General features: G+C 34.8%; 1 protein-coding gene across 1 annotated transcript; it reads right to left on the bottom strand.

Annotated features, from left to right (window-relative positions):
* Positions 1-398: 398 nt before the first annotated feature.
* LOC128094464 (vomeronasal type-2 receptor 116-like) lies at positions 399-16,522 on the bottom strand. Its single transcript, XM_052712868.1, has 6 exons — positions 16,323-16,522; positions 7,651-7,930; positions 6,459-7,265; positions 5,041-5,268; positions 4,557-4,680; positions 399-1,318 (listed from the first exon to the last, which is right to left on the bottom strand). Exons 1-6 carry the CDS (start codon positions 16,517-16,519, stop codon positions 399-401), a joined length of 2,556 nt encoding a protein of 851 aa, XP_052568828.1. The 5' UTR covers positions 16,520-16,522.
* Positions 16,523-16,866: the final 344 nt, after the last annotated feature.

Raw genomic sequence — 16,866 nt, 5'->3', positions numbered from 1 at the left:
AGTCATTGCTCAATATGAGGGGTTTCCTTAATAATTCCTGTTTGTATATACTCTCTACATATCAATATTTTTGGAATGTAATAATAACATAGAATTTGTAGTGGAAGGCTGCAGTCAAATGAAATAATGTAAAAATCTCCATTCCAATTCCCAGATGCAACACAATTCAGTAAAAAATAATAACAAAAAGCAGAATTACATGTGGAGAAATGGTTTATCACAACATTTCATTCAATAGAACTGAGGTCCAGATTTTATGTTCAAACTTTATTATGCAGCTTATTTTCTACATTTTTTCATAAGAGCAAACTTCTTATTTTAGCATAATATATTGTTAGTACTAAAGGAGCCTTGTGATATTGTAGGCATGTTTGCTATAGGAAATAATTTAGTTATATTTAATGGATATTTTCATCTTTCAAATGTATGTTCCTAAACTTATGAAAAGAATTTATCTGTGGTTTGAACAAAATAATGTAGCACTTTGGGGCGAAGATGCAAAAAAGCAGCCCTGCACTGGAGGCCAAGATACAGAAAATCTCCACAGCTACTGTAGCCTTGCCCTTGGTGCTTTGGTAGACAGGAAGGAAGGTGATCCAGACACTGCAGAACACCAGCATGCTGAATGTCAGGTACTTGGCTTCATTGAATGTGTCAGGCAGATTTCTGGCCAGGAAAGCTACAGTGAAGCTAGCCAGGGAAAGGGAGCCCAAATATCCCAGGACAAAGTGGAAGGCAATAACTGAACCTTTGTTGCAGACAATCAAAATATGGCCATGTTCAGCATGTACATCCTCATCAACAAATGGAGGAGAAGTTCCCATCCAGATTCCACAGAGAATCAGTTGGATCACAGTGCAGATGGGAATGATGAAGTTAGGTGCACCTGATGCCAGCAGCCATCTCATTCTTCTATCTGGAACAGTGACTTTGAATGCTAGTACCACAGTAATTGTCTTAGCCAAGACAGAAGATATTGCCACAGTGAAGACAATTGCAAACGAGGTCTGCTGCAAGATACAGGTGGCCATATGGGGATGGCCAAGATAAAGCAAGGGACAGAGAAAACAAAATATGAGGGAGATGAGTAGTACATAGCTGAGAACTTGGTTATTGGCCTTGACTATGGGAGTATCTTGATACTTGAAAAGAATAGCTAGAATAGCAGCTGTAAGAGAAGAGAAACACAGAGCCAAGCCAGCTAGACACATTCCCAAGGGATCTTCATAGGCCAGAAAGGTCATAACTTTTTTGAGGCAGTGAGTTTGTTTTGCATTGCTGTACTGATCATCCGGACACTTTACACAATGATCCATGTCTAGTATAGGAAGGGAATTAATTTCAGTTTTAATTTTTCCCTAGTATTCATGATACATGATGATACATGACACATTAATTCATTAGGAAGTCATAGCTAAATTTTATTCAACTCTTGTGGTATATAGAAATTAAATGTGTTTGATGCATAGAATTTAATTTTATTTTTTATTGCCTTTCATCTGAATGCAATAGTTTTGCTAAAATAATCTTATGCATGTACATTTAAAAACAATAACATATTTTTAAACAATGTTTAAGTAGCCACAGTAACCTACCTTGGATTGAATCACTCATGGAAAAACACATTTGTTATTCATAGATTTTGTAATTAAGCAAAAGAACTGATAATGAGCTAGTTTATTGCATCTTATAATTTATCTATCAGCAACAAATTAGCTCCTACATATAAATGACCTAATAGGGCTCCTTGGACATCAAATTCCACCTACTCCATTGCTGTGGGATGTTCTGTATGGCAAATATGTTAATAAATGAAACACTGATTAGCCAGTAGCCAGACAGGAAGTATAGGTGGGACTAACAGAGAGGAGAATTAAGGTAACAGGAAGGGAAGAAGGAGACTGCCTGTAGCTGCCGCCAGGACAAGGAAAATATAAGGTACCAGTAAACCACGAGCCACATGGCAAAGTATAGATTAATAGAAATGGGCTGAATATAAGAGTAAGAGCTAGACAATGATAGACCTGAGCTGATGGCCAAGCAGTTTAACTGATACAAGCATCTGTATGTTTATTTTATAAGTGGGCTAAGGGATTGCCAGGGCTTGGCGGAACAAGAAGAGAAAACTCTCCAGTTATACTCCATATTTTAGAAAGAACCCACATGTACTACATTATGATAACAGTGTAATAACAATGTTCAAAATATTTGTGCTTGCACACTTACTAGTAAAGTCTTCACCCCTCATCAAGAAAACATCTTTGAGGCAGAGACTACTAGAGAAAAATCAAAACCAGTTAAAAGGTAGATGTGTGGAACCAAGTGCAAAGGATATATCTATTATAATACCCTGTCACTTAAGGTTCAGAAAAAAAATGTAGAAGAGGGTGATGGAAAGATTGTAAGAGCCAGGGTATCAGGGAGCTTAATGTCAGTGTTTCCAAGAAATGCCATAAGCTACAGTCACAAAGTCTCACCAACATGATTGCTGACGTTAAGCTGAACAAGTATAAAAACAATAGGCATGGCGAAGTGGATAGAGGAAAGACCATCAGGCCCCAAGCATACAAGAGTACTACAGGCATCAAAGGGATATTGAGAGCAGAAGAATTGTTTCCCAGAGTAAACCATGCCAACTGATTGTTTCTGGAAAACAAAATGGTCAGCCCTGAAAACATACAAGTAATAATGTACAGACTGAAATGTATATAAATATGTACATTTAAATATATGCATATATTTACATACAATATAATAAAACATATGCAAACAACAACAATTAATGAGAAAAGAGGCCATGGATTTGAATGAGAGTCAGAAGGGCCTTATAGGAGTGTTTTGAGGAAGGACAGGGAATGGGGAATGATATAACTGTATTATAATATCAAAAATTTTAAAAAGAAAAGAAGCAGAAACAAAAGCCAGCAATGTCAAAGAATGCAGAAATAACATGAACAAATTACCACCTAAATTCTCTACATATCAAGAATATCATATTTAGTTTTATGTTTCAATATTTGAACATTGGTTAGGCATATTATCTGCAAATTTTACAAATTTCTATAGTATTTGACCTTTCAATGCTCCCAAGATTACAGTACTTAATAAGAAAACATCAAAATCAAGATAATATTCCATATCTCAAGGACATAATTTCAAAAGCTAGTACTGGATGATGCTGAGACCTTGCTTGCATTTGTATCTTTGTAATTTATGCCAAATTATATTCATTTTTCTTTCAATTGCACTGATCCAACAGAAAAAAATTGAAAGATGATGATTCCATTCCAGTACTAAGTCTATCCATCAAAAAGTTTACATTCTGCTTCAGTTTTTAGATTCTCTATGATATTGCTAAGCAATGTCATTTAAACTGTTGACTGGAAGAATTCTAATACATTAATTTTTTAATACTCTTTTTACTTAATTATAAAAATGTTATATTTATTTATTTGTATGGAAAATATGTTCTTCTCTCATACAGTACACCCTTACCATACTTTCCCCTTCCTCAACTTGTCCCTTGCTTTTTTAAGTAGGATAAAGAGAATTTAATAAAATTGAGCACAGTATCTTTGTGTTCATCCAACAAAAAAGTCAATATATTTGAACACTTATTTGAATTTGATATGTATGTGAGAGTGACATTTAATCATACAATTTTTATTTTCTTTCTATTCATTTTTGTAGTCAAGTAGCTTACTTTCTTGCATTATTCATTGGGTTTTGTAGTCAAATATGTTTATTATTTTAGTGTAATTTAAAAAAAATCTGTACTACTTCTTCAAAATACTCATGCTCAATTCATATAGGGAATCATTTACATGCTGGTGTGGTTCTAAATGAAATTGACAGTTAATTGTTTAGCTACTTCTTATAGCTACTACACTTATTAATTCTAACCTTCTGTTATCTGATAGACTACCAAAAACAAAGTTTTCAAATTTCTGTACCTCAAGTTTGATTTCACCATGTATTTACTTAAAAAGTCTCTTTGTTTTACTTGTTCTGAACATTATAATAAAATCTTTATTTCAGAGTTCAATATGATAGCATCCAAACTCACCTGTGAAAGAGAGTAGGACTGCAAATACAACTACCAATGATTGCATTGATCTATAATAGTAAATAGTACAAAAAAGAGTGTTTCTTTAACATGATACAACATCACTGAGCATTCACTCCTTATTAGAAACCCTGGGGGGAGCACTGGAAACATAAGTATATGCAGTATGTAACTCTTAAATTAACTGAAAAGTAGATAAAACTTATTACAAAATGCTGGATAATAGAATGAAGATGAGTTTCAAGAGTAATCATTAGTGCTCTAAAGTAATGTCCCAGAGAAAATACTGTGTTTATGGGTCCTAGAACAGTGACACAAAACTGTAGTTTAAAAGATAGAGGGTATTTTATTTCAAATAGCAGTTTTACTATGCTTTCAACTTCATAGTGAGATTCATCTTTTCCTTTTTCTCAAAGGACTCTTTGAAAACTACATAAATATAGGAGAAAATAAATGATCTGTTGATTATTTTGGTAAATCATATTCTTACTTGTCATATTGGAAATTTCATTTTCTGGACAGGGGTTACAATCAAAACAGCAGATGGCTTTTCCCTCCTGAGGGGATTTTCTGTGTCCAGGACGGCAGGGTCTACTGCATATGGAGGGTGGAGTCTGAGGAAAGTCAGATACATTTTAGACACAAAGAGTTTAATGTAAGTTGCAAAAGCTGCAGTGATTCACAACACAGGCCCAGTGAAAATCCTCCTATTAAACCCATGTAGCATATTATAAATTAAAATTTCATTGCCTTAAAGATAAATATTATGAATGTATGGTGACTATATATATAATGAAATACAGGCAGACACAGAGAAGGAGAGACAGACAGAGAGACAAAGAGAGAGAGAGTATAGAAGAGTGGAAATGAGTCAATAAATGAGTAAATGTCAAAACCTTTTATCCCAATGATGAAGCATGCTGTTTTAGAGTATTTGTGCTACATGTAAATCATTTGAGTTAAGACCAAAGTACCTGTCTAAAATTAGTGGCCCACTCTATCATTTCATCAGATATGCACAATTTTTGGTCGTTTGTAGAATGTCCAGAAAACTTTCCTATTTTCACTTTAAGTCCAAAGTGTTGGTTAAAATCTGTGATATAGAAAATGTCATACTCTGTATCCTGTTTTGTCTTCTGGTTCATGTTCACTAGGTCTCCAGCAGGATTTACAAATTGTATGTTCTTCAGAAGAGAGAACATCTAAAACACATTTGTCATTTTAGTTTCAACTATGCCTTCACAGTAGGACAGAAAATATAAATTATACAATGCTGGTAATTTTCATTTGCCTCTCCTAAAATTAACTTCATTAGAAGTACTCAGTAGTAAATAAAAGAAATTACATGTAGACCTAAGTTTCATGGCATTTTAAAGTCAAAATATTTTCACTGGAGTTGATACTCTAAACCATCCCACCTAAATTCTATCCTTATATAGTAAGACACATTCTCTATTTCACCCTGTCAACATTGTTATTTGAACATAACCTGGGAAATTGGGTTCCTTAACAGTTCAAAAAGTGGCAGTACTACCAGTATTTGTAACATGAATTGCTAGACGGTCTTATTAATAAAAACCTGGAGCCAGACATTGGGGTGGATACTGAAAGATCAGAGAAACAAAATAAACCACAGCCACCAGCTACTAACTTACCAACTCCATGAATCCTCTGACTGAAATCCTCAGCCTCAAGAGTATGAGTTCCTGTTTCCTCATACCTTATATACCTTTCTGTGTCCTGCCATATTACTTCCTGGAATTAAAGACATGTGTCCTCCCCAAGCAAAGACATGAGATCTCAAGCACTGGGATTAAAGGTGTGTGCCACCATGCCTGGCTCTATTCCTACTGTGGTCTTGAACTCAAAGAGATACAGATGGATTTCTTGACTCCTGAGTGATAGGATTAAAGGTGTGTGCCACCATGCCTGACCTCTATGTCTAATTTGGTAGCTGGCTCTGTTCTGTGATACCCAGATAAGTTTTATTGAGGTACACAAATAAAATATCACCACAGGTATTATCTGGAATATATTTATTATGATGATGATCAAAATTTTGATCATATAAAAAAGTCATTTTCTTGTTATAATTTAAGAATTTCATGAAAAATGTTTTTCTTCCAAATTTTAAAGACATAATCCTCATGTATGTGCTTGAAATTTTCTCAACAAAATTTCTTCACTTAGAATGTAAAATACAAACTTGTGTGCCACTATCAGCTGTATCATAATTTATGACACTAACATGATCTTCATCACATGTAGTGAAAGAGTCCAGAAATAATGCATCTGGAGAAAGGTTTGTACTTTGCATGCATTTAAAATCCTTGGTTACCTTTAAGAATGTCATCTCTATGACATACAGGCCATTCAATGAATGACTAATTACCTGCCAGGAGTCAAATTCCAGCCCTTTCCCAGGATTCTCTGACCATATATCTACTTGTTGCAGAAGCATCTCATGGAGTGAGTGGGCCACAGCATACACAGCATTATATAAGTTATAACTTGAATCACTCATGGACATTCCAAACTTGTGGCTAAATATCCACTTCAATAAAGTTGTGGTAGAACAATTCTTCAGTTTCTTACAATTAGATGATGACAAAGAACACTTAAAATAAATCCACCATAGTCTAACCAATGAAATTTCATTACTGTAATTTGAAGGGTGCACTGTCTGCATAAATTGTTTAAAACTAGACATCTCAGAAATCTGATGTGAAAAAATGAGTGTACCATGGAAGGAGTTAAGCAAGAAATCTCCTATAATTGTGATCCTATCAAATTGTGACATGCTGACCCAGATTCTCCTAATTTCTACAGATTTCTGTAGTATGAAGTTCCATTGTAAATTAGAGTCTTTATCTCCATAAACAATCACAACTTTTGCTGATGACATCATAATCTGTTTATAATACTGTTTAAACATTTTAAAGTATGAAAAATTATCATTTGTGATAATACTCACAAATGCTAAACACACAATGTTCCTTTGCATCTCCTCTCTCAATTCAGAAAGAAATTGAATTCCACGGTCTTCATTTGAAATGATCACTCCCACCCAGTTCCATCTGAAATAAACCAGTAGGGACACCATGGCTAGTGGCAGAGATGTGTCCTTGGGAGATGTCTGGTAGAGATAAGGAAATTGCTCATGGACATTCAGGAGAGGTTGAAAATGACCATAGTAGAGCTGAAGGACATAGAACATAAGCAAAATAAAAAAAAGATGGAATGAATAATACTTGGCCTAAGACCTAAATGTAGTAAGCAAATACTGGGGGTTTCAGAAATTGTGAATTCTTCACCTCATTTTAAAAATCATATATAGTTTCCCTTGGCTACCAAAAACTACAGATAAACTAAGTTTTCTGGTAACATTCTTTTCTATTTCTGCTGACCTTCATGTGTATTTGTAACAAAGTTGTTATGTTTTCTGCAGAAAGTATCTGAGCATTTATACTTGATGGAACAGAAAATATATAAATCCAGTCTCTCTGAGTTTTAACCTTTTTGATACTCAGAAAGTCAACTTGAAGGAGACAGTGTTTCATTAAAAGTATCCTACCCTAACTTACCTGTGGAGTTCTGGACATGTACAGGAATGGCCCAAGGGTTGCAGGAAGTACCCACATGGGTCCGGTAAGCACAATTAAATATTTTCTCTGATTTCTGCAGTAGTAGTTAGGAAAGTTTTCACTTCTTTTTGCAGATAAACCAGATCTCTTCTGATCAGCTATCAGGTTACATTTGATGTCAACTAGCAGAGAAATATTTGGTAAAATATGAGGGTTCCTATTGATTTCTTCCATGGCAAAATAAAGAGAGAAAATCAAGTGGACGTTCTTCGGTGTCAACCTGAAAACAGAGCACACTATTCATGAAAGAAAAGGTTCCAATCATGAAAATTTTAAATCACACTCAATGTGAGAATAGCACTGAATTCTTGTTTACATTTTTGAACCATTGCTATGGTGACAAAAATCCTATTAATTTGTTGTATGATGATATGAGAGTAGTGGGAGAGTATTAGGAATATTAAAGTTTTTTTGGGGGGGGGAGTATGGATATCATACCAATGCGATTGAATCTGTTTTTTTTTTAAGTCTGCTATATTTCCATCCTGTTTTCTGTAAAAGTTTTGAAATGCATGCATGCCATTCAATTACTAGAAAAGATTGTACTGTTAACATTAAATCTGCTCATGCCCTCACTGTATATTTCTAACATTTAACAAGTGGAAAATAAATAGATATTATCTGCAATCTAGAATTTTCTACTTCTATACAGAGGTAGCCCTGGACAATGTTATGGTATTTTTAAAGGTATGAAGACAAGGTAGCCAAATATGTCTGTGTCAAGAGCTCTGAAAAAAGAGGGATTCATACGTAATGCAAATAGCATAATAATTCTTATACTATCCTTCCCCCTTCACATACTTTCCTATCTTCATTTTGTGTTTGAGGATGTGCAATATTGAGTGTTATATGATTGGATATAACTATACCCGATTCTAGTGAGGAATGAGCTCCCTTCTATTTAATTGGACCCTTAAATGTATAGATGACTTTCAACTTATGTGCTCAGCTTGGTATTACAGACCTGGCCCTGGGTTCAAGTTGCATTATATTTGTCCTAATTGATCCTGATTAATATGTTTACTCTCTTTCATTTAAGGTATTTTAATTGAATGTAACTGTTTTGATACAGTTTTTATACAGATTGATCTTATTTAACAATAACTGCTCATTTCAGGTTGTTGTTTATGAGTGTTTTAGGTATTGACGCATCCATATGTTTTGTATTGCTTTGTGACTAAATACATATTCAAGTAACTAGACATAACTTGTGGCTGTGAAACTCGAATGGAGTTGATTGTACCATTTATTTTTCCCATAATTGTCTAAAGCCAAAAAAATCTGATTCAAACATGAGCATAAGAAAATTATGGGAAACATAAATGGTACTCTACATCCTAGTAAAGAGACCTATGTATATTGTATGGAAATCTAAAATAGTATAAACTTCCTAAAATATATACATTTATTAAGGCAATCTAAATTAAATTGACAAATAACAGTTGAGACCACACTGCAACCATACAGATAGGTCTTGTCACCAAAGGAAGTTTCCAGTACTAGGAATGGGTTATATTTTATTAAATAGCTAGACAAAGTGGCACCATAGGGACCCTCCCAAAGAACAGGCTGTTACCAAGTTTATAGGCTCCTCTTTATAAACTGAGGATAAGGCCCTATGTCTGAAGATGACACCTGCACAGCAGAGTGAAGATGAAGAAATCAAGCTGGTTCCTACCTAGAGTGTTTATGCCTGATAACTACTGCTCATAGTACTCAAAGTTCTCTGAAAAACAAGCAAGGTAAACACAAACCTAAATATCTACAATGGTGACTGCCTGTAAGATGTGCTAGTGAAACAGTGGCATGAAGCTGGTGGGAGTAACCAAATAATAAATGATTTGGTTTAGGTCCATTCCAAGGGATCAAATACATGTCTGACACTACATTGCTTGCCAAGAACCTGACAATAGATAGTTCAGGGACCTAGGGGAGAACCAAAGACTACTACTCTGACACAGGAACAAAGCCAAAAAATGACTCCTAACATCATTCTGCTATAGTCATCCAAGTTTTCCTTGCTTACACATCATCAAAATTGTACCTTCCTCCAGTATATGTAGATAAATACCAAGACAGACAGCTGGTCAACGTGTAGAGACTGAGAGTCCTTGTACCATGTGTAAATGTGGTGTCTCCATCAAATCCATTCCACCCCCCACAAGGTTTAAGGAACCCCATGGCAATGGAGGTGGAAAGATTGTAAGAATCAGAGTAGATGGCGGGCACAAAGGAAACAAGGCCTTCTATGCACAGGACAGGGGCACATACAAACTCACAGAGACTTTGGCAACATGCACAGGCCCTACATGCTCTGGGCCAGATGGAGTCCATTTGCTTAGAGAAGTGGACAAATGCTCCTACCCTAAATTCAGGAGTTATCTCCTAACAATATCTACTTACAAGTAAAAATTTAGTTCTCTCCCATAGAGTGTCACTGGGGCCACAAACCACCTTTAGGGCAGGTCCAAGTCCCAGCAGTAGATAGCCAGTAAAAAATAAATTCAATGGCCTCTTTGGAGGTTTATTGTATCATAATAATTTTTCAGGACTTTGAAAATTATTTTGAGCTTCACATCCATTACATTTATGCTATGGCTTCCAGTTTTGGGTTTTTATGGAATTCCTGTGTGTAAGAATGTGTGTGTCTCCTTGTCTATATGTGTATCTCATTCTTTCTATTTCTTCTGTTTATCAAATAATGTTGTCCTACTTTTATTTGTTTGTGTTTATTTTATTTTATTTTTATCTGTTATTTAGATGACTCTTTTATTTCTAAAAAGAGAAAGCAAGGTTTCATGTTCAGATAGGAGGGGATGTGCGGATGATTTTTCAGGAGTTGGGGAAGTGAAAAACCATAATTAGTATACAACATATGAAAAATGTATTTTTAGTAAAATATGCAGGGGATATATGTTTGTTCTGTGCTGTTATGTAGATGGATGTGGAAAAACATTATATTAGGTAAAAAAAGCATAAATGTGCAAAGAGCAGATTATCTCATTCATAGGAAAAGCAAAAATGGAACTCTATGGGATAGAACATAGATTTAGAAATAGGCAGGAATGAAGGGGTAAAAAGATGAGAGCTGAAGGATACATTATCATGATTCCTAGTGAAATGTTCTAAATATTTTGACCTTGACTGTGGTGATGGATGCACACATTTGTCTATGTTGCATTCATTCTTTTAAAGGAGTGGACCATAAAATATGTCTTAACAGAAACAAAAAGAAACCATCAAACAAATTAGCTGTTTTAGATTTGTGTTTTTTCCTTTTTGGAATCATACCTTTTATTTGCATGAATATTATATCAGTCAATCAATTTATATTGAAAGTTTTCTATATAAAATCTTCAATATTTTACTGTTTTATATTTCAAAAAATTACCCACTGTTACTTTGTGCCATCGTCAATGATACTACATTTTCTCATGTCCTTGGGAAGCCTCTACTTATCAGTCATGGTTATTGTTTTTAATCTGTGGAAAACCTGGAGTTTATCAGATGAGGTTTATCTCTGAAATTCAGCACAATAACTTCCACTTCCATCTAACATCAAACATCTAACTCATAACAACTCTCAAACTAGAAGGCTTTATTTAGTCACAAGACTCTTATCATTCTATATAAAATCACTATATTTAGAAAGGAGAAAGAAATTTACTCCAAAGTTTTCTCCACAGAGAAGATGACTAGAAACTAGACCAATATTGGCAATTGATAGATACTGAAAGGTGGAGAGCCAGGTTTACTGCTTTTTTATGATTATAGCACCTTGGTGGTTAACCATTGGCCAGTAGAAGGACATATATCCAAGAGCATATGAGCAATACAAATTGGACTTGATACAGTACAAAAAAAGGAAACAAACAGGATGGTTGGAAAAGAGGCATGGATCTAGAGAAGTTCTTGGAAGGGCATGAATATGATCATAATGCATTCCATAAAATCCTCAAATGAATTACAAAATTTTAAATAGATAACACAGTTGGTGTAGTTATGTCAGAAAATAAGTGAATCCTTCCTACATTGTTCAGGTAGGCTCATAGTTTGGAGATTTGACTCAGTCTCAATGGAGATTGATTGATTGCTTTTGATCCATCTCATCACTACATATGGAAGATATGTATTTCTAAAAATATTTACCTCATTGTTTGTACAAACAGAAGAAAATTATAGGCAGAATTGGGAACTAAATTCCAGAGGAGATTATACAAACCAATAACTTAATTTCCTTGTTATTGCATTATATAATACAGTGCTGATGTGAAGATCAATAATATTCAGTACAAGCATTTGTGTATCCCTCATATTTAATCTACAACAATGTTGGAAATGTAGAGAGTAAATACATATAATAAGCTTACTTTTCTTTTTTCTATGAATCAAATTCCAACTTAAAGAGACTAATAGATGCCTTGAAGAGAATCCTTTTCTCAGTCACAGAGAAATTCTAATTATGTAAGTCAACAGAGGAATTAGATTATTTGAAATCCTGTTTGTTAAATGAAACACCCAAGTGCTCATTCAGCTCAGCAGGGTTGTAAAATGATCAGACACAGCACAAACAAACAATACTTCTGACAAATTGCATCTGATGATAGCTATGAAAATCAAGAGCATTTACTGAATAAATGGAACATACTTTTTGTTTTTAGGTTAAAATGAATACATATAGAGTAAATTTATATTAAATCTTCCAACTTAACATGAGTAAATTCCAGATGTTCTACAAAGCTTATGAAAACAAATGACAGGACAATTGCATCACTTCTTCACTATGTTCATGGTGATGATGTAGGACATTAGTAGAAATAGTCTGACAAAATATATTTTATTTTCCCTAAAATTCATGTTCCTGTTGCCTTAACCTTGTTATTCACAAATAACTAAATGATCATCTTAAAGCTGTTAAAGCTAGTAGGTACATAGAGAGAATGTCTCTTCAGAATACCAACATTTTCACACAGGAGTCTCTTTTGGGGTGGTGAATATGTATTTAGTTTTGCTAAATCTCATTCATCATGGCCATATTTCATATAGTTATATTTTATTCACAATGATCTGATATTATATCATTATTTAATTATATAAACAACCATGTAGGTGCATTAATCATCCAATATTTTTCTTCTATAAATTCATTTGCTTTGTCAACTGTAATATTATGTTTCTAATCATTGTAGAATCATCCAAATATTGCTCAGAAAATAATATTGAATAGCCATGAAACATACACTGCACTGTTGTCATAATAAAGGAAGAGAAATGTGCACTAATATGGAAACATGCTTTCTATGTAATAGAAATTAAGAAATTTAAATACAACAATCCCACTTTACAGTAAGCATGCATGTAAATGTAGGAATTTAATAAAAAGGTCAGGACCATACTTGTACAAGTGAGGCATTTATGCCTCCATGTGTCATTTTCTATGCTTATCAATTATTTGTATTAGTAAAAATGCAAACAAAGGAGTCTAGAAAGAAAACATTTGCCTTGCCATTTTCTTTCTTACTCATAAATTGGAGAAATTAAAACATTTCTCTGAGCCGGGCAGTGGTGGTGCATGCCTTTAATCCCAGCACTCGGGAGGCAGAGCCAGGCAGATCTCTGTGAGTTCGGGGCCAGCCTGGTCTCCAAAGCGAGTTCCAGGAAAGGCGCAAAGCTACACAGAGAAACCCTGTCTCGAAAAACCAAAAAAAAAAAAAAAAAAAAAAAACAAAACAAAACAAAAAACCATTTCTCTGGACCTCTCTCATCTTGTGTCATGTAAATATGTAGGCATAGATGTAGAAAGATGCTGCAATTTCAAGTGTCAGAAGTTTAGACATGAAATTCCTCATCATCTTAAAATACAAGATCCCATCATCACTGAGGCATATTGATTCATTAGATGATGAATTTTGAAAGTGAATGAGATGAAATAAAAACCTTTTCTTGATGTCCAGGGCACAACTTGCCTGCAATGTGGGGATAATCATGGGCTTATGGGAAACATGATATAGATATTGTTGAAAATTTTTTGTTCAAATTCTATTCAAATCCCCCTTCATTCTTCCTCATTTGTATCTAATCATTTGGATGTCTAGGTCATCTTCTCCATGTTCCATATTACCATTAATATTGCTTTCATAACTATTATATAATCACTTGCCATTCACTCTACATTCTCCTTCCAACCTAAGGATATTTTTGATAATCAGATCAATGAACAACACATAAGATATTGCTTAAGTTCTACTGTAGTTTTTCATTTCTTCTGAGATGTCTCTATTATACAGGCAAATACTTTCTCCTGTTTTGAATTTCATGCTAAGATATAGTATTAAAAACTGATTATAACCTTTATCTGAAATTGAAAACTTCACTGTGTTTATTATCACACATATACAATACCACATCTTGAGATGTGCTCTTCCTTAAACATTTAGAAGTTTTGACAGTTTGCCTATCAAACCCCAAAAGATATTGTAGCCATTTCCTCAGCTGAAATCTCAACCAGTAACCTCATTGATAAAGTAAAATTGTGACCAAACATAAATCAAAGATTGTGTAGTGCACTCATCCTCACAATAAACAATCTCATTTTATAGTTAGGGAAGGAGAAGAAAGATATTTAAATGCGGATTAAATGTAATAGATGAAAGAATATTCAGCAAAAATGAGACATGAGTATTTGAAATCAATAAATGACCTTCAGCCTGGGCAAACTTGGATGAATTTGTAACCTTAGTACTACTCTCTCAACTGTTAGCATGAAGTGCAGGCAACACCTTTATTCTAACACTTTAAAAGGGAAATAGGAAGCCATTGATTGCAGGGGCACCATCTATTCTAACAAAAGAACAACTTGCCTACTGGAGTATGCTAGATGGATGTGACATGTGTTTCTAATATAGAACTTTGAGAAAAATCCTGGCATTGTTTATTTAACAAAATTGTGGCTGTGCTTTTTTATTATTATTTTAAGAGATTAAAAAATTAACCAGTACAATATAGAAATTCAACTAATCTAGCATAATTGACTAAAGTATCTATTCTCTACTAAAGTATGCTGTTCCTTTTGTTGATATGTGGTTAATTGTATTTCTGGATTCTGTTCTGCATTTTGGTGGGTTGAAAAGCTGTGTATTTCACATCAAGCTTTCAATATCCACAGTGAAGCCTCAATGAATCCACTTTGGTTCACTTTAGCAACTCCAGGACTTTTATTGAGCTTGGTATAGTTATCTACGTAAGGAATAGAATGTCATTCCTATTCCTGTTAAATAGTGTGAAGAGGCTAGAAGTGGGACGTTCTGCCAAGATTCTCTTGCAGGAGAGACATAATTCCTTGGCTTCTGGTCATATTGTCAGCATATGGCTCTTAGTGATCAGTTATCTTAGAGACTGCTGAAGAGAACCATCTCTCCAAAGTCACATCTCCTGCTGTGGCAAACATGAAGTGACTTCTAACCTTGTTGGAATTATTTGCTGAAGAGCCTAACAGGCAAGAACACTACAAAGATGAATAGTACTTTTCCTGGATCTCTGTTTTGTAATAGTTTTCCTTTAGATTGAAACCTTCTACCCTTCAGGGAAGCTCCTCAAGGTGGAAAAGAAACAGCTCAAAATAGCACCTGGAAGTCCCTGAAACTGACCAGATTCACTAGACCCCTCCTTCCTTAAGAGTAAACAATAAAGACCACCAAGGGTCACTTTCAGGTGAGACAAACTGGGAAGAAGACTCTTAGACCAGCACCTGAAGAAGTACAGACCAGATGAGCTTTCTGGAAGGGACTTAGACCAACTGAGCTACCTGAAAGTGACACTCTCCAACCTGATGAGCTGCCTGTAAGAAGTGCTTTATGCTCTGGGTTTGCAGCTTTTGTGATCTGCCACTCATGCTGGGAGTAATTTCTGAGAACTCCTGAGAGTAACCCCTCATTCATATTCCTTAAGTAATGCCAATAAAACTCATTAATTCACCAAAAAAATATGGCTGTGCATATGAAACTGAATACAGAAGAAAGGGTGGCATGAAATTCTCATAATGAATAGACAATGTGTTTCCACACATGAATTCAGGTGCAGGAGTCATAGAACACAGCAGTTGTGAATTTATGACAGATATCATTTGAACAAAATCTCAGTACCTTTTAAATATATCTAACTAAAAGTCAGCACAGATCGACCAAAGTTCTTAGTGAAGGAGTTGGGCATTCTATGCTTTTTAAGAAAATACTAGCAGACAAAAGAAAGACCACCTTATTGTAGCCTCTATGAAATAAACTAAAAGCAGTGTTTAGTACTTCGTTTGTGAGGGGCATCATAAGTTGGGAACTGTCATATTAAAGGACTGGCTCTAGAAACAAAGTTGACAGCATGGCTCATTCTTTCAGCTTTCAGCCTGAAATCTGTGGTTTGAAAAATACAAACAAGCTAACCTCTAAACCATCAAAAACAGGACAATAACCTTCAGTAAACATGAAATATATTTGGCTTATGTCCTAACGAGAGGAGAAAAGTAGACAGAAGACACACAGAATAATGGTCTACCTCTCAGCAGTCCTAGAATTTATCGTCTACATGACAAACAAAAATTTAAAAGTGAAAGAGGCACTTACTGCTTATCAAGATTCCCACTGAAATAATCATTTTTCATGTATCTATGCTCTGTATGAATGGAAAAGGAACAATCAATGTCTTTATCTCCTTCTGGGTTTTTCTTGTCTTTCACTCTGAAAAAGCACACAGGGTCAGTCAAACTGCAGAGAAGTAAGGCAGGCTTCAGGACCAGGAAGACAAAAAGCAAAGACAACATCTTTGTAATGTAGCTGAGATGAGAGCCTGAGCAAAGTGCAGCATGAAGAGTCAGAGAGAAAGCCATGTATCAATTATGCTTGAACACATCCATTTGTCACTTATTACTATTATAGTTACTGCCAAGGAATGCACGTATTCTCTCCATACTTTTCTTTTCAGTTTGCTGTTTGCCTCTGGGGGGTTCTTAAGCACTCTCTGGCCCGGGGCTCGGCATCTGAGTTCCTAAGTCCAGGTGACAATTAAGAGATAACAATTTCATTTATGATTATTCTTCCCCTCCATATCCCTTATGATTAGGTACATGCTATTAGACGCAAGACCTCTTGGGCAAATTGCCTACAAGCC

The sequence above is a fragment of the Peromyscus californicus genome, unplaced genomic scaffold (genome assembly GCF_007827085.1).
Source record: "Peromyscus californicus insignis strain IS unplaced genomic scaffold, ASM782708v3 Scaffold_4__1_contigs__length_199733344, whole genome shotgun sequence".
Taxonomy (NCBI): Eukaryota; Metazoa; Chordata; class Mammalia; order Rodentia; family Cricetidae; genus Peromyscus; species Peromyscus californicus.
The sequence above is the reverse complement of the archived record's forward strand: the minus strand, read 5'-3'. Positions and strand labels throughout refer to the sequence as shown.